Here is a 21096-nt window from a genome sequence, read left to right on the forward strand (position 1 = left end):
GGGGAGATCAGAGCCATTGCCACTGCTTTTTATAGTGACCTGCTTTCAGCGGAGCCAGCCACTGAGGATCGAGATGTTTGCAGACAGACTGTGTGGGCCCATGTGCAGAGGAGGGTCACAGACCATATGCGTACAGTTCTAGGTGCGCCTCTGTCAGAGATTGAGCTTGCCGAGGCCTTGAGGGTCCTGCCGCGACATAGTTGCCCAGGGGAGGACGGACTGACGCCGGCCTTTTTTATGCGCTATTGGGACCTTTTGGGGCCAGGCCTCCGCAGAGGCTTTCAGCATGTTTTGGACACTGGGGTGATGCCGCAGAGCTTTTCAGAGGGCTTGATCTATCTTATCCCCAAGGGGGAGGGAGTATCAGATGACATTCGGCATTGGAGGCCTATTACGATCCTCAATACTGTCTACAAGGTCTTAGCAAAGGCCTTGAGTTTGAGGATCCAGCCCTTCCTGGGGAAGTTGATTCATGCTACTCAGACAGGATTTGTCAAGGAGCGCAGTATCCTTGACAACATCTTTACTTTCTGGGAGGCGACGGCCCGAGCTAGGTTTCTTGGCGAGGACTTGGTCGTGATGCTTCTCGATTTTGAGAAGGCATATGATAGAGTTGATTGGGGATTCTTAGAGGGCACTATGCTTCGCCTGGGCTTTGAGCCAGGATGGATCAGAGGGGTGTCAGCTCTGTATTCCACAGCTCGCAGCCAGGTGCTGATTGCAGGAGGTCGGGGGCCGAGTTTTGAGCTGACCAGATCAGTCCGTCAGGGGTGTCCTCTCGCCCCTTTCCTTTTTCTCTTCTTTGCGGAGGCTATGAGTATGTATTTAACGGCAGAGGAGGTTGGTTTGAGAGGACTTCAGCTCCCAGTCCGGGGGGAGGATTTGCTTGATGCTGAGTTTGCAGACGACACGGGCTTATTTTTGCATGGCCATGAGGCCAATCTTATTCGGGCAGAGCAGTCGCTCCAGGTTTTTAGTGCAGCTTCGGGAGCATTGATCAATTGGCGCAAGACAGTGGCCTTTTGGATCAGTAGTGCTCCCACTCCGGCATGGAGCCCGGACCCCGGTTTTAGATGGATTCCTCCAGGCACAGCAGTGCGGTATTTGGGATGCCAGATTGGCCTCGATTTGTCACCTGAGCAGCAGATTGCCCCGCTTCTTCTGAGTATTCGGAAGAAGCTACTGTATTGGAGTACAGCTCGACTATCCTTGGCTGGGAGGGTGGTGGTGGCAAATCAGGTGCTGTTAGCGACCATGTGGTACATTACGTCTTGCTGGATTTTCTCGAGCTCTTGCATCAGCCAGGTACAGAGGCTGATCAGGAACTTTCTGTGGTCTGGGCGGGACGGTCAGCCAGCTCGGGCAAAGGTTGCATGGGCAGTTATTACACTTCCGCTGGCTCAGGGCGGTTTAGGCATTATAGATCCAGTCGATCAGAGTAGAGCCTTATTGGGGAAGCTTATTGTTCGGGGGTTGCTTCCAGGCGCTGAGCCTTGGAAAGAGCTCCTCTTGCAGCGACTGCAGGCTCGGGCGCCCCCTGCAGGGGGTACTTGGGCACCAGAGATTCGCTGGATCTTCATAGAGATGAGGAGGACAGGCCTCAGTAGAGGATGGGAGGACAGATTTGCTTTGAGTATCCTGAGAGCTTGGGAGCTGCTGAGACCGGGGCTTTCTCAGCGGCCTCCTTCTTGTGTTGAGGAGCGGGCTAGGCAGCCGCTCATCTGGAGCCCAGCGGTTCGTACGGAGCAGGGGCATATGCTTGGTTCTCGGCCTCGTCTAGCCTGGGGACCTTTAGCGGCAGGCCCAGCTCGTAGTTTTGGAGACTGGCAGGCTTTCTGCAGTCTACCAGAGGAGACCCAGGTGGAGAGGCTGAGTCACTTCAAAGGGGGGTTGATTATGAGGGATGATATTCAGGAGGCACTTACAGAGGAGTGGTTCACACCCCTCGAGCCAGTGGCCCCACGGTGGATGGGAGCCTTTACACAGTTGGAGATCCTGATTGCTGTCAGAGCCAGCACTGAGGATGGCAGATGCCTTTATTATGAGATTCAGGATGAGGGCAGACTCCAGAGAGTGGAGGTGGAGTCGCCTTTGGTTGCAGAGTGCACCTTTCAGAGGATTCGGGTAGTGGCTGCCGCTTCTCGGAAGTGGCATATTGACCCCGACCCTGCTGATGTGCTCCCGGATTGGCGCATATGGGCATATGCAGCGCGCCCCTTGGCCCGGCTACAGTGGGACCCCGGGGAGTACGAGTGGCATGATCCTTATGCATCCCTTGAGGCCACAGAGATCACTTTTTTCCAGTATACTGTTCGGCTGGGACGGCATATTTTGACGGCGAGGAGGACGGTTTCTCCAGCGGCAGCGGGGCATTGGCGATTGCAGGGACTTTCACAGGAGTTCCTGGAGGATTTCTGGGCTCGGCTCTGGGCTAGTCGACAGGCCCGCAGGATCTCGGCTTTTCAGTGGCTGGTCGCCCACCACAGGGGCTCAGCAGTTGGCACTTGGCTTGTTTACAGCGGTCTTCCGGCGGCCTGCGTCCGATGCGGCCACCCTATGGAGACACAGAGACATTGCCTTTGGGACTGACCTCAGGCACAGCAGATTTGGCTGCGGATGCTGCGTATTCTGGCCCCCCTCTCTCCAGAGGGTATGTTTACGTGGGGTGCCGCTGCTTGGTCGACTTCGTCAGGGCCTGCTATGGGCTATGAGATGGAGCAGGGCAGTCAGGCCATCAGATTTATTAGGGGCCAGCCTCGCCTGGTTCCGGCACCGGATTTCTCGTCCGCCAGCTGGACACAGGAGAGGGATTTACGATGGGAGCTCCTCAGCAGCCTCACCATCTGGTTCACCTGGAGGGCCCGGTGCTTTACGGCCTTTGAGGGGAGATTAGAGCCACCAGCAGAGACTGTTCGGGGGATTTGGCAGGAGTTGATCCACACCCTGCGAGGACAGTACGACCGCATCCGGGGAGACTCGGATGAGGCGATCTTACGGCGCCAGGCCTTTCACGCCACTTGGCGCTGCGGCCCGTTCTACACCCTACACACGGGATCCCCCCGTTGGCACTACAGGCCACCTGTTTGGCTCTTCCCCCCCCCCTATTGTATGATTTAGCCGCTCAGTTCTTTATACTGATGCTTGTACTTTACAGCACCTAGGGAGAGTCTCCCGGGCTGCCATGATGTATTCACTGCTCTTCTCTCTCTTAGGAGCAGGAGAGATCTTTTGTAGCCCTACGGGCGTTTTTACATAACTAATGAAAGGATCTTTTCTCGGAAAAAAAAAAAAGATTGGCAAGCTATCCTTTGCTATCTGCAATGGTCCAGTAGGCCTCCAAATCGGGGTAACTCAATGTTGTTGTGGAGTATTCATTGGAGCAAGGTATTTGATCGACCACTTGCTTTGTCTCATCCAAGAAAGGTCTACAATCTGTCTACATTGGGGATTCGTCACATATGTGACATCATGGATAAAAATGGTTATGTTTTCACTTTTCCACAAACCATCAAGCAATGTAATTTGGAGATGCATCACAAGCCAATCTAGAGAGTCATTTCGGAAATGATGCAACCTTTTTAGCCAGTCCCAATGCTTAAGGAAGCAGGGAGACTCCAAGATTGGAGTTTTGATAGGCACCTTCCAAGATATACTCCTATGTCTTTTTACCAATTGTCTACAGCCAAGCCTTCCAGGTTGCTCTTACCGCCCCCATAGATTGAAGACCATGCAAATTGCCTCTAGCATATGTCGAAATCTCTTGCTTGGTGGAAAGCTACACTGAAAAGAATTTGGAAGAGCGAATTGCCCATCAAGCAACAACTATTTCTATGGAGATGTGTGGTTGGGGTATTCCCAGTGGAAACTCTTTTGGCACAGAGGCATATTGCAACCGCGTCTTGTAGGTGGTGCTCCCATCCTACAGAGAGTGCCTCACCTTCTTTAGTATTGCTTGGACTCTCGGGATTTTCTTGATGACTTGTCCGGACACCTCCACACTCGATTTCCTGGGAGGCATTTCGGTTTTGGCTTTTTGGTTGTCTTTCTCCTCCACTACCAGCTTATATAGACTTCCTTGACTATACTAGATTTTGGGCATTTTGGACTATCTACCATGCTCAGAATCAGCTGCTCTTCTCTGGACATTCGTTTCAGCCCACTTACTTCCAAAGAGCCCTTTTACAAGGTCTCCAAGCTTCTCATGAACTCGAAGACCTTTCCTTTCAGCAACTAGAAGTGTTTTCCCATTGTTTCTAAACTAAGTAGTAGCTGCCCCACTCTAGGAAAACTATGAATGTACATTGTTTCTTCTAATGAGACAATAGTGGTTTCACTAAAAAAATGTGTGTGTGTGTGTGTGTGTGTGTGTGTGAGAGAGAGAGACAGAGAGAGAGAGAGAGAGAGAGAGAGAGTTTGGACCAAAAAAGATATTTACAGTTTCATGTCAAGAGCTTTTGAATGTCTATGGAGAAGCACAACTAATAAAAAGGCGCTCACGCTATTGAAAAATGAACTTGTTTGTACACCTAAGATGCATGGTGGTTTGAATATTCTCAACATACATTATCATGTGTTGGCCACAAAAGCCACTATGATTGCTGCTTTTCTATGACAAAACAGCCATGGGCAATTATGCTAGCCACCTTATGTGCAAATATGCAAACCTTGGCATTTGGCAATTGGATCCCTACACACTGGGACATTCGTTCTTGGACTTTTGAATGGCAAAATACCTAGTTGTCCATATTCCACCAAGCTTTTTCAAGATTGGAAACAAATCCTCTCACACTTGCATTAGTCTGGCAGGAATGCCGACACTGGAAACTCTTTGGCTTTGGAAAGTATACACTAGAGCAGAATTTTCGAGGAACCACTAGCATTATTGGAACCTCAAAAGGCTTATTTTCTATCCACCAAAGGTATTCGATATATACAAGATGTTATGAATGCAAATGGACAGGTTCTCAGCTTTCCTCAAGCAAATCGTCAATATGATTTGGGCATGCAGCACAAACCAATATGGCAAGAGATTATGCAAATAATGCAGTCTATACAACCTGTTCCACCACTTAATGCACAAAACAAGCAGATGGATTGGAAATTAGATAGACAAATGTCTGGTTATAAGCCCATCTCATTTGATCAGTTGACTACAGCCAGAGCATATAAGCTGATTATTCCTCCCCCATGGATTGCTGAGCATGCTAATCAGCTTTGGCAGATATCTAAGCCATTGCGTTGGTGGAAAACATGCCTTAATAGAATTTGGAAAAATAAACTCCCTTTGAAACAGGGAGTCTTCCTATCGAGATAACTAGTTGGGGTGCTTTCTCTGGGTATACTAATGGCCAAGAGACACATTGCCTCACCAGACTATTACAAGTGCTATCATGCACGAGAAATGGTACCTCATTTGCTTTGGCATTGTCTGTCTTCTCATGCTCTTCTTGATAGGCTTTCTGGATATTTGAAGGCTCGTTTTGCTCGGCATCCTTTTTCCAAGCAATTCTGGCTTTTTGGCAGACATTCCAATGAATTATCGGACTGCTCACAGTTTGTTGCGTGGACAAGATTCTGGGCACTATGGACTCTTTGGCATGATAGAAATCAGCAAGACTTTACCGATCGATCAATAGATACCTATACTTATTTTAGATGCTCTTTGCGTGAATCTCTCCAAGACCCTTATGCCTTGGGTGAGATCATTACTAGGCAATCAGATGTGTTTTTCCACTGCTTCTAGCTTGTCCTTGGACCTTCCTCATGGACAGCTATGCTTGTACCTTACCTTGAATAATTAATTAGACAGTGATTTGAGAGAGAGAGAGAGAGAGAGAGAGAGAGAGAGAGTTATATTAACATCTTCAAAAGGCCCAAAGACCAAAATGATGTGTACATAATGTCCATGAAATCTCGTCATGGATGAAATAAGAAAAAGCAACTGTAAACTGAAAGCTAAGATCTCAGACTTTGAGATTATACAAGATGAAAAATCTAGAGAGAGAGAGAGAGGACCATATTCATCTAGAGGAGCATCGTAGTCATAGCTTGTCGTTATGAAAGGTCCACCTGCTGTGCGTCCAAAATTGGTCCCTCCATGATACTACATTTTAGACAAACATATATCACTCTTTTTATGTTTTGATTCATCTACCTACCAAACTCCTTTAAATAAACCAAGCAACAAAACCTTTCAGCATTGCCATACTGAGGACTAATACCATGTAATAGTTTATAAAGGAGCCACCCAACTCATAGAAGCGTGCTACGGCAAATGCAAGATCTTCAACAGGGCGTCGAGGCTGCAAACCCCCAAAAGATTGAAGCCTGCCATTAACAAGCAAACTTTGAACCAGTATGTTGATAAATATTGAAGCAAGACACTCAAACCCTAATAATGAAAAAGTAAAGGATGCTTTATATGTGAGGATGCAGAACACCAATTATCCATTAGTGACCATTTTCTCGTGCAGTTATGTGTACCCAATGGGGAAGAGACATGACCTAATTTCATGGGCACATTATCATGTGTCTATACATTCAAGTAGATTGACTCAATACTCATCTATCAAAGGCCAAATATGACTTATGGGACCATTGCAAGTCTAGGCCACAAAAGAACTCTTCCAAACATAAGACAAGCATCAAGACAAAGTCCTAAGAGTTGAAATGTGAATGACTAGCATTCCAACACCCTTACATCACTTAAAGATTCAGAACTTGGGGGCTGGATGCTGATCCCTCCATGTGTCCAAGCAACATGTCTTTGGTAATCGTCAATGCATTGTTGATGGATGTGTCCCATGGATCTTGGGTCAGTGAACTCCAATATATGGGCACCTCTCATGATCTACCTCTATGTCGCATGCACGAAGAGTGTCACACATCTCTAGATCTCATCAAGGAGGGCCGAACCCTTCTCTGAAAAATCTATGAAAACCACCTCTGATCCTGTAATATGCTGGCATCAAAAGATGGCATGCTCCTTAGTCTATGCCATCTCTCTTCTAGCATCAATATGGAGTCTGCAAGAAACTGATCTGACCCACAGAGACCTGGAGTGAATGTTATGTGTGAGTTCCCAGATATCCTAGCTTACAGATAAACCCATCTGCCGTAGCTGTTACAAGTATAAGGACCTGATCGGCTGGATGTGTTACCATATATCCTGCAATCCATATAAACCCATCTGTGGCCGGTGCAAAAAAGTGACCTCGGTAAAGGCTCATCTCAGGTGGGAGGCTCTCTGGCTGTATCATTGTCTCCTGGGTGTATATCTAGCAGATGTAATCTCTGATAATTTTGTGCAGCTCTTGGCTTTGTCATGTGTGTAGCTCCCCTAAAAGTGAAAGTTGGATGGAGACACCATGTGGTGTCATCCATCTCAATGCTCTAGCATCCCAGCATTTGTATACTTCCTGTGAAGTCAAATGCATAGATGAGGACAAAGAGATAGAAGCGGAGCAATGCAGCTCTACATGAGATTATGTATAGCTGAGCCCTGTGCCAGCTATGTGCTATTTTTATAATGCAACTCGAGGACACAGTGCCAACCCTAGAGAGAGAGAGAGAGAAAGAAAGAAAGAAAGAAAGAAAGAAAGTTATATTAACGTCCACGGGAGGCCGAATCCGACCTATGGGACAGATCAGGTACATCCATTTACATTCCACTCTAGGTATCGATGCCAAAGAGGCATAAAACTGAAAAAAAATAACTCAAAATGAACTCTTAAGACTCTTAAGAGTTGAAATTACAATGCGTTCTATTGCATCTAGTTCGAAATTGAGGTTCAAAATAAAAATAGCTATATTTCATCCATGGATGGATTTGCTCTTGAGGGGGGTGGGGTACGGAATTCTTTAATGATTGCTTGTCCTCCTCTGTATATTGCCCATTTGCCATTCTTTCTTGCTTCTTTAACTTTATTCAGCTCTGCCGATCTGTTCTTGAGTTGTAGCGGGGTGAGTTCATCAGCTATCCATACCTTTGTCCCTTGGAGAGACCTTGTTTGCTTCATCACTGCTATTTTCTGATTGTTGTCCATATAGGAGACTTTTGCCTGTGTACCCTTTACTATAATAGAGATAGGGTCTCCTAAGTCCACGAAGGGGACTACTTTGCTCAGTTGTGCTGTAAGTACATCTGTATCTAATATGTAGTCTTCTCGAAGCTCTTGAGCTATGTCTGCCCTATCCCAGCCTTGAGGAAGACCACCGACTCTGATTACCTTTTTGTTACTTTCCATTCGTTCCTTTTCTTTGACTGCTGATATGACTTCTTTAACAAAATCTTGTGAGTTAACTGAATTTACCTTTGAAACATGGTTTGTCGTTTCTGTTTGTAGTGTTGAAGGTATGGGTCCTTCTTGTGCTTCCTCTTGCTTCGTCTTCATGGCTTGCACTTGCACTTTCAGTTCGTTGATTTGTTCATCTTTCTTGATAGTCTCGTGTTTCAGTGCTGCTAATTCTCCCTGGAGTTTCTTCAGTTCTTGCATGAGGTAGGCTTCCCATGGTGTCGGCTTGCTCACAGGTGGAGGAATGGGCAGTAATCGTGAAGCGGTGACTGAGGCAAAAGACTTCTTACTTCCCATGTGTTGCTGCTGATAAAGGAGAGGGCTGTTGGTGGAACGAGTCTCCCCTCGGGAAAGACTCCGTTGGACACCCACACGCTTAATAGCACAACTTTAAAACCACAAATATGAAATGGACAACTTAAAATAACTTGAACTTTAAATGAACAGAAATGGAAAGATGGACACCAGCACTGGGGCCGGAACGGGCCGACCCCCCCCTCAATATATGATATATTTATTGGGAGTATTTAATGAATACAATGCTCCATGGGTTCTGAGAACCAGATAATGTCCATGTACATATGAAAACAGTACCAAACAAATAGGCTCGGATTTCGATGTAGAAGCTCGAAGCAGAATGACCACTAGGGTGGTCCAATCGCTACGGTCCTGTGCTTTCACTGGACTCCGTGGAGAGCGCCACACTGGTGTTCCGAGACCACGCACAGACAGGCGCTCTCGTACTAACGCCTGGCTCTCCCGATCTCAGCACCTTTGGACCGAGGTTCGCCAATACAGCTTGGACAACCCGGCACCGAACGGGTGTGGCCGTAGAGGGATGAATCCCTTATCAGATTTAAACATTAAATGCTTTACTCAAATCTGAAAATCACTTACTTGTAGTTGGTTGATAAAAGACCAAAACTTGCGGAATGATGAAGCCACTCAGGTGATGCGAAGTCTTCCTTGTAGAACACCCGTGGAGATGATGTACCGCCACAAAGGACACAGCCGCCTGCTCTTGCCTGATTGGAGAAGGAGTGCACAGTCACTATGTACCACCACTTTCAAAGTAGACAAACCAAGAGATAGCTGTAAACAGCCGCCTGCTGGAGCACAGCCTGATAGTGATGGATACACAGCCGCCTGGGGGAAGCAATTCAGAGGTAATACGTGGCCTTCATGTGATGGCAGCCAACTCTGTGTAGGCAAAACATGTAATGGGCGCCTGGCTGTACAGAAACGCAGCCAGCATCCAGAGGTTCAGTCGCCAGTAATAGAGGTAAAGAGAAGGCAGCCGCCTGCAGGAGTGGTTGCAGCCAGCCTGTGGGAGGAAGGGCACCTGGCTGCTGTATACAGGCTCCTGGCTGCTGTACACAGGCGCCTGGCTGCAGCCGTACAGTAGAAAATATGGCAGCCGCCTGTAGTTGCAGCCAGCCGTCTGGGGAGAGAAGCCGCAGCAGTGCTTGTGGAGATGATAACCGCCTGCAGGAGAGTAGGCGCAGCCAGTAGTATGAGCAGTCCCCTTTGCGTAGGAAGAGCAGCCGGTTGATGGATCCAACGCTAAAAGGAAGCGATGGGTGATGGATCAACGCCAGCTAGATGCGATGGCTTTCAACGCTTGAAGGGGGCCCTTGTTTAATAAATTTAAAAGTGGAGTTAACCTTGGTCATACCCACGTTTGCATGTGGGGGATTAGTGGGGGTGGGTGACCATGCCCACCCCCACACTCACTTAAAAGTGAGGCTCCCCACCTTGGCCCCTAAGTGGGTGCCCAAAGGGGGTGCCCACTTTTAAATAAGTGTGAACCCCTAACCTTATAAAACAAAGGGGTTAGAATTTATATATTAAAACAACAAGTACCATATACTTACCACCTGTTCACATGCATTGAAACTTGTCAGAATACAGAGCAGACTTCACGACTCACTGGCAGGCGTCCCCGCTCAGTAAGTAACACGTCAAACAGGCAAACACACGAATACATGTCATGCGAAAACAGTTTCAAACATGCAAAATATGTGTGCATGTGCAAATAGTAACATGGACATATCTCCCGTTCATGGAACATGTACAAAATATCTGTCGGCACAAAACTAGCACGACATAAAACATAAAAACCTGGTCTTCCTATGGAGTGACAGTCCCATAGGTAAGACACAGTTCCAGGCACGAGTTTCCCTATGGTGTGACAGTCCCATAGGTAAAACATGGCACGAATACTGGCTCTTCCATGGCGTGACAGTCCCATGGATCAAACACAGTCCAGGTCATACACGGGTGGCACTGGTCTGGCTCCCGTCCATACGACACCATCCTGCTAACACACGGGTGGCACCAGTCTGGCTCCCGTCCATGTCAGCAAAATACTGGCCTCTTCACATGAGACACCGGCCTGGCCTCAAGTGAACGAGACGCAAAAACTAGGAATAGACCAAATGGTCGGCCAATTGGTGACATCCCCCCGGGCTTCTAAAGAGTTGACCTCAACTTAAAAGCCTCAAGATATGCCTGCAACAATTGCGGATAATCTGCAAAATAATCCTCATTTACCCATTTGGCATCAATAGGCAAATAATTCTTAAACTTCACAAGGTATCTCCTGGAAAGCTTTCCTGCAGGTAGCTTTCTCTCCTTGTGAAAAACAATCTGTTCTGGCTGGAGGATCTCCTCAAGCTCTTCAATTTCTGGCGGATCTTCTGTGACAGGCTCATCAGGATCTGGCCCCACATATTTCCGAAATAGACTCACATGAAAAGCATTGTGAATCTTCCAATGACTAGGTAGAGCAAGCCTGTAGGACACTTCATTGATCTTGTGAATCACCTTGAAGGGTCCATAATAGCGAGGAGAAAGCTTAGGATATGATCCTTCTCGTCCTGGCCTCTTCCGAAGCCTAACCTTCTCAAATTTCAGCAATACCCAATCACCTTCTTTGACTTCGATGTCCCTTCTATGCTTGTCAGCAGCCATTTTATGCTTATCCTGAGATCTCGCAATGGCTGTCCGCACCTGACCAAAGGCAACATCCAAGTCACGAACATATTCATCAGCTGCAAAAATCTCATCCTTTGTACGAAGGATGGGTGGCAAGACCACTCTGCCATAAATAATCTCAAACGGAGCCTTTCTTGTGGAAGCATGGATTGTATTGTTGTAGGCAAACTCAACAAGTGGAAGATACTTCTCCCATGCACTCTTTTGATCTGCCACATAACACTTCAACAAATCCAACACTGCTGAATTTGCAGCTTCACTTTGGCCATCCGTTTGGGGATGATAAGCTGATGAAAACTCAAGCTTGGTACCCATATTATCAAACAAAGCCCTCCAAAATAGGCTTGTAGTCCTGGGATCTCTATCCCCAACAATGGATTTAGGCATACCATGATGCTTGAAAATATTAGCAAGAAAAAGCTTTACGATATGATCAGCTTTGATGGTTTTCTTGACGGGCAAGAAGTGAGCTTGCTTGCTAAACCTGTCCACAATAGTCCAAATAGCATCATTCCCATGCTGGGATCTAGGCAAATCCATAATAAAATCCATCCTGATACTTTCCCAAGGTTGCGAGGGAATAGGCAATGGCTGAAGCAAACCTGGAGGTTTTTGCCTATCAAATTTCACCTTTTGGCAAGTGATACATGCACGCACATAAGCCTCAATGTCTTTACGCATGCTTGGCCAAAAGAAATACCTCTGAATCATGCGAGTAGTAGGCATAATACCTCGATGACCAGCATATGGTGGAGCGTGACATTCGTCCATAACCTTAGGACGCAAATCCTTCACCACACATAGGCAATTATCCTTCATGAGATAACCCTCGTTGATAACATAAGAGGCATGTGAATGACCAGCCATCAAATCAGTCCATATATGGCAAAAATCAGCATCCAAATGATACAAATCTCTCATAGCAGATAGATCTCCATGAGAGGCCACTGAGACTGCAGCAATATAAGGCCTCCTAGATAGTGCATCGGCCACTACATTTTTCTTTCCTGGAGTATGCACAATCTGAAAATGAAACATGGAAAGAAAATTTGCCATTCTCATTTGCTTCTCTGAAAGCTTGGTTTGAGATAGAAAATATCTCAAGCTTTGATGATCTGTCTTGACTACAAATTCAGCCCCAAGAAGGTAGTGTTTCCAAATCTTTAAGGCGTGAATTACAGCCAAGAGCTCTTTCTCATAGATATCCATATGAAGCTCGGCATCATGCAAACGACGGCTCTCGTATGCAACTGCATGCCCTTCTTGATTTAGGACAGCTCCTATACAGTCACCACAAGCATCACATTCAACCACGAATGACTTGTGCAAATCAGGAACAATCAATACTGGACCACATATGATCGCATGCTTGAGCTGCAAGAAAGCATCCTATTCTTTTGAAGTCCATTTGAAAACAGTTTTCTTTTTCGTGAGATCATGTAGAGGAGTGGCAATCATAGCAAAATGCCTTATGAAACGCCTGTAGTACGAACATAATCCCAGAAAACTACGTACTTGATGTACGTTTTGCAATTCGGGCCAATTCCGAATAGTCTCTATCTTTGCAGGATCCATTGTAACTCCATCCTTGGATACAATATGTCCCAGATAATGAATCTCTGAAAGGAAAAACTCACTTTTCTTGACATTGACGAAAAGTTTATGCTTCCGCAACTCTTCGAACACTGTGACCAAGTGAGTTCTGTGTTCTTGCTCATTCTTGGAGAAAACCAAGATGTCATCAAAGAAGACTCCTGTAAACTTGCGATGGGTTCGGAATATCCTATCCATCATACGATTAAAGGTAGCAGGAGCATTGGTGAGACCAAAAGGCATTACCAAGAATTCATATAATCCGAAGGCTGTCCTGAAAGCAGTCTTATGGACATCTTGTGGCACCACTCGGATCTGGTGATAACCACTCTTCAAATCAAGTCTGCTAAAGCAAGCTGAGCCATCAAGCTTATCCAAGATATCATCAATACGTGGAATAGGAAATCTGTTCTTGATGGTAAGCTTGTTCAAAGCTCTATAGTCCACACACATACGGAATGATCCGTCCTTCTTTTGAACAAGAAGCACAGGAGAGCAGTAAGGTGAGGAACTGGGCTGAACCAAACCTTTCTCTAAAAGCTCGTTGACCTGCTTCATAATTTCTTCTTGCTGTGCAGCACTCACTCGGTATGCGGGTTTGTTAGGAGGAGAACTACGTGGCACAAGATCTATGCGGTGATCTTCGGGCCTTTGGGGAGGTAATTCACCTGGCAATGAGTCAGCAAAACAGTCGTTGAATGCATTAAGAAAATTCAGCCTATCATTAGACATAGCATCCACATTTTGATGATTTGGCACAAGACTATCACGCACAAAAACCAAGTACGCTGAAAGACTCTTTTTCATTGCTTTATTAATTTGGATGTGTGATACAACTGGGATAGAATCCCCTTCTTTGCCAGCATCAATAAAATGCATGCGGCCTTTATGCATAAAAGAAATCATATTGGACTTGTAGTCTTTGCGGGGCTCAAGCCTATGGTGCCACGGCTTGCCCAACAATACATCACATCCATTCAGTGGAGCAACTAGGAAATGCTCATTATCAAGATAGCCATGTATATGGATACGCAACTTCCCAATCAAAGGGATAAGCTGCACCTCTTTACCAATAAATGCAGCTTCGGCTTCAATCTGAGGTCCCATGTTTTCAACCTCAATACCCAATGCAGCTGCCATTTGCATAGAGATGAAATTGTCAGTTGCACAATCATCAAACATAAAGAGTGCGGGCTGATCCTTGATTTGCCCCCAAGCCTTGCAAACCATACGCTCTTTTGCATCATGACCTGTATTACCTTGCACATCAGGAACTGCATGAACATTTGCTTTGGTGTGCTTGTCCTCGTGCTTTGGTTTACGATCTGGGCATTGTCGGAACATGTGGTCTTTGCTACCACAAGAAAAGCATTTTCCATCCTTAGCATATTGCTCTCTTTGCTCCGGGGTTAAGCCAAATTTGTTCTTTCTTGGGCCCTGTTCTTTAGATATGTAATTTTCAGCTTTACCACCCTTGTAAGGCTCCCGGAAGTTCTTTTTAGGTGGCTGTCCACCCTTTTGCTGATTTGGGGCAGCCTTGTCCTTTGCCTTGGAACCTCCTTGATCCTGCTTGATCTTGAGCACCAATTGCTCTGTAGCAAGGGCAGAAGCTGTGAGTTGTTGCAACGTATGTTTTGGGTGCAATTCAATACCCGATCTATAGGCAGGTTGCAATCCAGAACGAAACTTCCTCTTTCTTTCATCTTCTGTGATTAGCATGAAGGGAGTCACTTCCAGCAACACTTTCCAGAATTTATTAACATACTGTTGCACACTCTCATTATCTTTTTGTTCCAGCCTATCCCACTTTTGAGTGAGAGTTTGCTCTGCATTGGGTGGCAGGAACTGAGCATAAAATCTATCTTTGAATTCCTTCCAAGTAGAGATGGGATCCTTGGTGATCTTTTCAGTGATCCACCAATGGGCAGCAGTGCCTTTCAGAAACATGCTAGCATGGCGCACCTTCGACTTTTCTGTAAAGTCCTCTCTTTTTCTTTTCCCCTTATCCAACGGGGTAGCCCTGTCTGCATGGGCTCCATGGGCCGTCAAAGAAGCTTCATGGGACACGGTGGCATGTGCTCCACGAACTCGAAGCTCAGATGCATGTGACTTACCTGCATATGGCATAGTCTCTCCATGAGACAACTCAGAAGGCAAAATTTTTCTGGAAGTAGACCTGTCACCATGAGATACATATCTTGCATGCATGTGACTTTCGTGCCCTCCATGAGCACTGGCATACATATATCTGTCAGGCTTAGTGCCTTGTGGAGAGGATGCATGACGAGAGGTGACAGTCACCTCTTCCTTTTGCATAAAAGATTTCAGCCTCTGGGATGCGGGATCTCCATGCTTCAAACGAGGTGGATTTCTGAATTTTAGCTCTCCGTTATCCCCCTCTTTGATATCACCTTTGCGAAGGAGATAGGCAAGTGCCAACTCCCTTGGTTTCTTGCCCACTTCACGAGCCATTGATTCAAAGGTTACATCAACCATAGCATCAGCCTTCCTGGCTTCAATAGCACTTTGCAGATGGGGATCTTCATGCAAAAACTTTAATTCTTGCTCTTGAGCCTGCAAAAGTTTTCTCATATGTTCCATTTCAGCCCTCATAGCATCAGGCTCTTGTTCAAGCATAATTGTCTTTCCTGGAGACAGTTGACCCTTGGATTCACTATCCATAACCCTTTCAAGGGGCTTGTGTCTACCACGTAGGGCATCAGACCCACGAGAGGCACTAGAGGGACCCCTCGAATTAGGTACTTCCAAAGGGTTGCCTTGGCTGTCCATTGTGTTCAAAGTTTGCTAAAAGCGGGATGTCCAGTACACAGGTTCGTTTCCCCACTAAGGAGAGGGAAACAACCGTGCTCTGATACCAATGAAACCGATCCCGTCAAGTGGGAAAGACTCCGTTGGACACCCACACGCTTAATAGCACAACTTTAAAACCACAAATATGAAATGGACAACTTAAAATAACTTGAACTTTAAATGAACAGAAATGGAAAGATGGACACCAGCACTGGGGCCGGAACGGGCCGACCCCCCCCTCAATATATGATATATTTATTGGGAGTATTTAATGAATACAATGCTCCATGGGTTCTGAGAACCAGATAATGTCCATGTACATATGAAAACAGTACCAAACAAATAGGCTCGGATTTCGATGTAGAAGCTCGAAGCAGAATGACCACTAGGGTGGTCCAATCGCTACGGTCCTGTGCTTTCACTGGACTCCGCGGAGAGCGCCACACTGGTGTTCCGAGACCACGCACAGACAGGCGCTCTCGTACTAACGCCTGGCTCTCCCGATCTCAGCACCTTTGGACCGAGGTTCGCCAATACAGCTTGGACAACCCGGCACCGAACGGGTGTGGCCGTAGAGGGATGAATCCCTTATCAGATTTAAACATTAAATGCTTTACTCAAATCTGAAAATCACTTACTTGTAGTTGGTTGATAAAAGACCAAAACTTGCGGAATGATGAAGCCACTCAGGTGATGCGAAGTCTTCCTTGTAGAACACCCGTGGAGATGATGTACCGCCACAAAGGACACAGCCGCCTGCTCTTGCCTGATTGGAGAAGGAGTGCACAGTCACTATGTACCACCACTTTCAAAGTAGACAAACCAAGAGATAGCTGTAAACAGCCGCCTGCTGGAGCACAGCCTGATAGTGATGGATACACAGCCGCCTAGGGGAAGCAATTCAGAGGTAATACGTGGCCTTCATGTGATGGCAGCCAACTCTGTGTAGGCAAAACATGTAATGGGCGCCTGGCTGTACAGAAACGCAGCCAGCATCCAGAGGTTCAGTCGCCAGTAATAGAGGTAAAGAGAAGGCAGCCGCCTGCAGGAGTGGTTGCAGCCAGCCTGTGGGAGGAAGGGCACCTGGCTGCTGTATACAGGCTCCTGGCTGCTGTACACAGGCGCCTGGCTGCAGCCGTACAGTAGAAAATATGGCAGCCGCCTGTAGTTGCAGCCAGCCGTCTGGGGAGAGAAGCCGCAGCAGTGCTTGTGGAGATGATAACCGCCTGCAGGAGAGTAGGCGCAGCCAGTAGTATGAGCAGTCCCCTTTGCGTAGGAAGAGCAGCCGGTTGATGGATCCAACGCTAAAAGGAAGCGATGGGTGATGGATCAACGCCAGCTAGATGCGATGGCTTTCAACGCTTGAAGGGGGCCCTTTTTTAATAAATTTGAAAGTGGAGTTAACCTTGGTCATACCCACGTTTGCATGTGGGGGATTAGTGGGGGTGGGTGACCATGCCCACCCCCACACTCACTTAAAAGTGAGGCTCCCCACCTTGGCCCCTAAGTGGGTGCCCAAAGGGGGTGCCCACTTTTAAATAAGTGTGAACCCCTAACCTTATAAAACAAAGGGGTTAGAATTTAAATATTAAAACAACAAGTACCATATACTTACCACCTGTTCACATGCACTGAAACTTGTCAGAATACAGAGCAGACTTCACGACTCACTGGCAGGCGTCCCCGCTCAGTAAGTAACACGTCAAACAGGCAAACACACGAATACATGTCATGCGAAAACAGTTTCAAACATGCAAAATATGTATGCATGTGCAAATAGTAACATGGACATATCTCCCGTTCATGGAACATGTACAAAATATCTGTCGGCACAAAACTGGCACGACATAAAACATAAAAACCTGGTCTTCCTATGGAGTGACAGTCCCATAGGTAAGACACAGTTCCAGGCACGAGTTTCCCTATGGTGTGACAGTCCCATAGGTAAAACATGGCACGAATACTGACTCTTCCATGGCGTGACAGTCCCATGGATCAAACACAGTCCAGGTCATACACGGGTGGCACTGGTCTGGCTCCCGTCCATACGACACCATCCTGCTAACACACGGGTGGCACCAGTCTGGCTCCCGTCCATGTCAGCAAAATACTGGCCTCTTCACATGAGACACCGGCCTGGCCTCAAGTGAACGAGACGCAAAAACTAGGAATGGACCAAATGGTCGGCCAATTGGTGACACCTCAAGGGTACCCTCTCCCCTTTGGGGGAGACTCAGAAAATGCAACCTACAAGATGCTCAGCTACAAGTGCAGGGGAGAGTTATGTTGCTGCCTTGGGGGCCTGAGCAAGGGTGGGTGGGGAAAGGGGGGCGAGCAGAGACCGACGAAGAGCGAACTGCGAAATGAGCAGAGACTGTGGGTGGGGAAAGGGGAGCGGCAGAGACGGAAGAAGAGCGAAATGCGAAATGGGCAGAGACTGTGGGTGGGGAAAGGGGGGTGAGAGAGAGAGAGAGAGAGAGAGATTAAGCGTCTACTAAAGACCCGATGGGCCTATGAGACCAAAGTGATACAATAATGTCCATGGCATATCTCATCATGTAATGGAGAATAAAATAGAAACAAAACATAGCTGTCTCACTGGGGTGATACAAAACTGTCCGTGGAATACCAAGAACATGGAACATGAGAGGAGCATCAGCCCCCAATAGATGGTATACCACTCTGCATGGGGCTAATGAGTATGGCCGAGAGGTCTCCCTCAGCTACATCACGTGGAAAGGTAGCTCGATGGCGGTGGAGCATGTCCTGGATCTGGAGCTGATGAGGGGATCGTGGCCGACGTCTGGGGCCTGGGGGCGTTGGGCATGCTAGAATGTGGAGGCCCGGTCCGAGCGAGAGAGAGAGAGAGAGAGAGAGAGAGAGAGAGAGAGAGAGATGGCATGCTGTTACCATTCACACAAAAGAGAGATTCAAGTCTGACTTGACAGAGCATTTAGAAGATGAAAAGAAATGCGAAGCTATGCATACCAACCACTCCAAGCTTCAGTACACATTTTAGGCTTTTGAACAGAGTTGGGGTAGAAGGCATCACAATAGAAACCATTCCAAGTGTTGATCTGCAAAAAGGCAAGAAACATTAACCAAAAATCATCTAAACCAATACCAGAAACACCTGTGCAATTTAACTCACAATCGGGTCAGGAGCATCAGACTGTTTGCACATCATCCAGGGGACTTCTGTATTCAGTGTCACGGCCATTTCTGCCGCCCAACGCATGTAGGTCTTTCCAGGTGTTCCATAATGATAGTCAACAATGCCATATTCATTCTCAACCTGTATCAAGTAGTTAAAGAAGCTATGAGAAAATCAAAAAGTTTCATACAGAAGCTATACTCAACCCTCAGACTGCTTCCTGGTCACTTTTGTCTTGGACCTTTTGGGCCTTGCCGAGACATATGGAGGTGGACGTGATTTACCTGGGCTAATATGATGGGACCACCTTGTGGATAAAAGAGCTTCTGTTCCTTCATCATCTCCACAATTTTTGATGTAAAAATCTGCATTTGTTCCTGAAAGACTTCACATGGTAAAATAATGGAAGCACTGAAACTGTCATCTCTTGGCATAGGTTTACAAATGTTAAAAGAGTGTGAGGTCAAGCGATTTGGTTTCACAAACCTTAAAAGGCTCGTTGTCAGTGCGGAAGACAATTCCAGGGAGAGAGTGAAGCCATACTGGAAACCCTCTGCATTGTACATGGGAAAATTCAAGCCACATAAGCTAATTCAAAGAACAAGTTACATAAGAATGGGCCTTGAGCTAACAATTGACTTGGCTAGAAAACTAAGTTGGAAAAGAAGCAGGAGAGACCCATAGTTCCATTCTGCACAGATATAAGGTCCAATTCGGAGGCTGGCATACAGCCCAGCTTGCTGGATCAGTTGTATGAAGTAGATCAGATCCAATCTACCTTCAAAATCATACTGCAAATTGATACAATGATAAGGATGATGATGATGAAGTCAACGACGAGGATCGGGGCAGTGACAGTAACAATGATGATGGTGCTGGTGCTGGTGACAACCACAAAGATAAAAACCAAAATCGCAATGACAACCACACTGATAATGACAAAGTGAAGGTATGGAAAAACAGCTGGAATGCAACCTTTTCTATGCATGTCAGATAAAAGTTAATGAATAAATGGGGTGCTTACAGTCCCTTGTGTAGGCTCATGCATATTCCAGAAGACATAGGTTTGAATGACGTCAAGTCCGCCATCTTTGGCTTTGGCTATAAGGTCAGGCCACATCTGCAGTCATTTGGATGAAACCATAGTTATTTGAAGCGGCCATATGTATTCAATATGATATCATTGCAAAAGGGCATATAGGAAAAATACAAGGCCACGCCAATTTGTATGAAATTGTGCACGCATGCACGCTGGCAAATGGGGTTTTGAATATCAATATGAAGTGTTGATGCAACTGTGAATAAAACACAAGTACTAACAGGTGAACAAGGGTGAGAGATTTGGTAGGTATTTATGTATGTATGTATGCATGCATGCATGTATGAAATGAACTGCAGTAGAACAGAGCAATGTTATGAGATGAAAGGAATATAATTATGGGATACACTGATGCAGAGGGAGAATAAGAGTTATTAGCGCAGGTGCGCACACACACAAATTGGGGTTATGGGGTTGAGATTCATTGATGCAGATATTTAAAAAATAGGGTTGAGAAGTGCATTTTCTGCAGAGGGAAAGTTAGGACTTCTCCACAGGAAGGATTAAGGTTTATGGGACTGAGCAAGGATTAGGCTTCCTGCAGAGGAAGAAATTAGGATTGATGGGATGCATTTCTGCAGAAAAACCATTAAAGTTACACACACAAACACACAGTACCTGTGGCATGCTTCTGGGGTAGTGGATGGATCCAGAGATGAGGATTCGGGGCTGTCCGTCGATAAGGAGGGCGCCATGGTCGTATGAAACATTCCCGGCAGATGAGTGAGAAACCCACAGTGCCATAGCAAGCAAACTGCAGAAGAGGGGGCAGGCCATTGCTTTCTCGAGCTCTCTCCTTCTCCTCCTTTACTTTTTTCATCAGAATCTCTTCTTCTTCTGCTGCTGGTGGACCATCATCATCATCGCCCATCTCTTCTAGAGCACGCAAACACACCTTTCCCACCATTTCAAGCAACAAGTGGCCTCTTTTTTTCTGAACTGACAGGAATATCGTCACACTCGCACTACTACCACCTCACCATAGCCATGCATGATTCAGCCCCATCTCTCTCCCCCCCTCTCTCTCTCTCTCTCTCTCTCTACACACACCCACACTCTCTCCTCTTCCCTTCTCAAGTTCTGAAGTGATGTCGAACGAGCATCATCTCAATTTTGAAAGTTTCTAAAGAAGGATCTTTCCTTCTCCC

General features: G+C 46.5%; 1 protein-coding gene across 2 annotated transcripts in view; it reads right to left on the reverse strand.

The window, feature by feature from the left end:
- The window catches only part of LOC147623564 (beta-galactosidase 8-like), a 53649-nt gene extending 32772 nt beyond the window's left edge, over positions 1-20877 (reverse strand). Inside the window, exons 1-9 of one of the 2 annotated variants that reach the window (XM_086820122.1) lie at positions 20567-20877; positions 19874-19969; positions 19528-19640; positions 19336-19402; positions 19134-19214; positions 18847-18990; positions 18684-18772; positions 6222-6327; positions 6016-6103 (exon numbers count right to left, since the gene is read on the reverse strand). In XM_086820122.1, coding sequence (XP_086676248.1) covers positions 6016-6103; positions 6222-6327; positions 18684-18772; positions 18847-18990; positions 19134-19214; positions 19336-19402; positions 19528-19640; positions 19874-19969; positions 20567-20725 — 943 coding nt within the window. In that variant the 5' untranslated portion in view covers positions 20726-20877. Of the gene's footprint in view, positions 1-6015; positions 6104-6221; positions 6328-18683; positions 18773-18846; positions 18991-19133; positions 19227-19335; positions 19403-19527; positions 19641-19873; positions 19970-20566 lie in introns of both variants that reach the window. The other variant, XM_086820121.1, reaches the window with a different exon arrangement.
- Positions 20878-21096: the final 219 nt, after the last annotated feature.

The sequence above is a fragment of the Cibotium barometz genome, chromosome 26, assembly GCF_041138505.1.
Source record: "Cibotium barometz isolate CiBa-2024 chromosome 26, ASM4113850v1, whole genome shotgun sequence".
In the NCBI taxonomy this organism is placed as follows: Eukaryota; Viridiplantae; Streptophyta; class Polypodiopsida; order Cyatheales; family Cibotiaceae; genus Cibotium; species Cibotium barometz.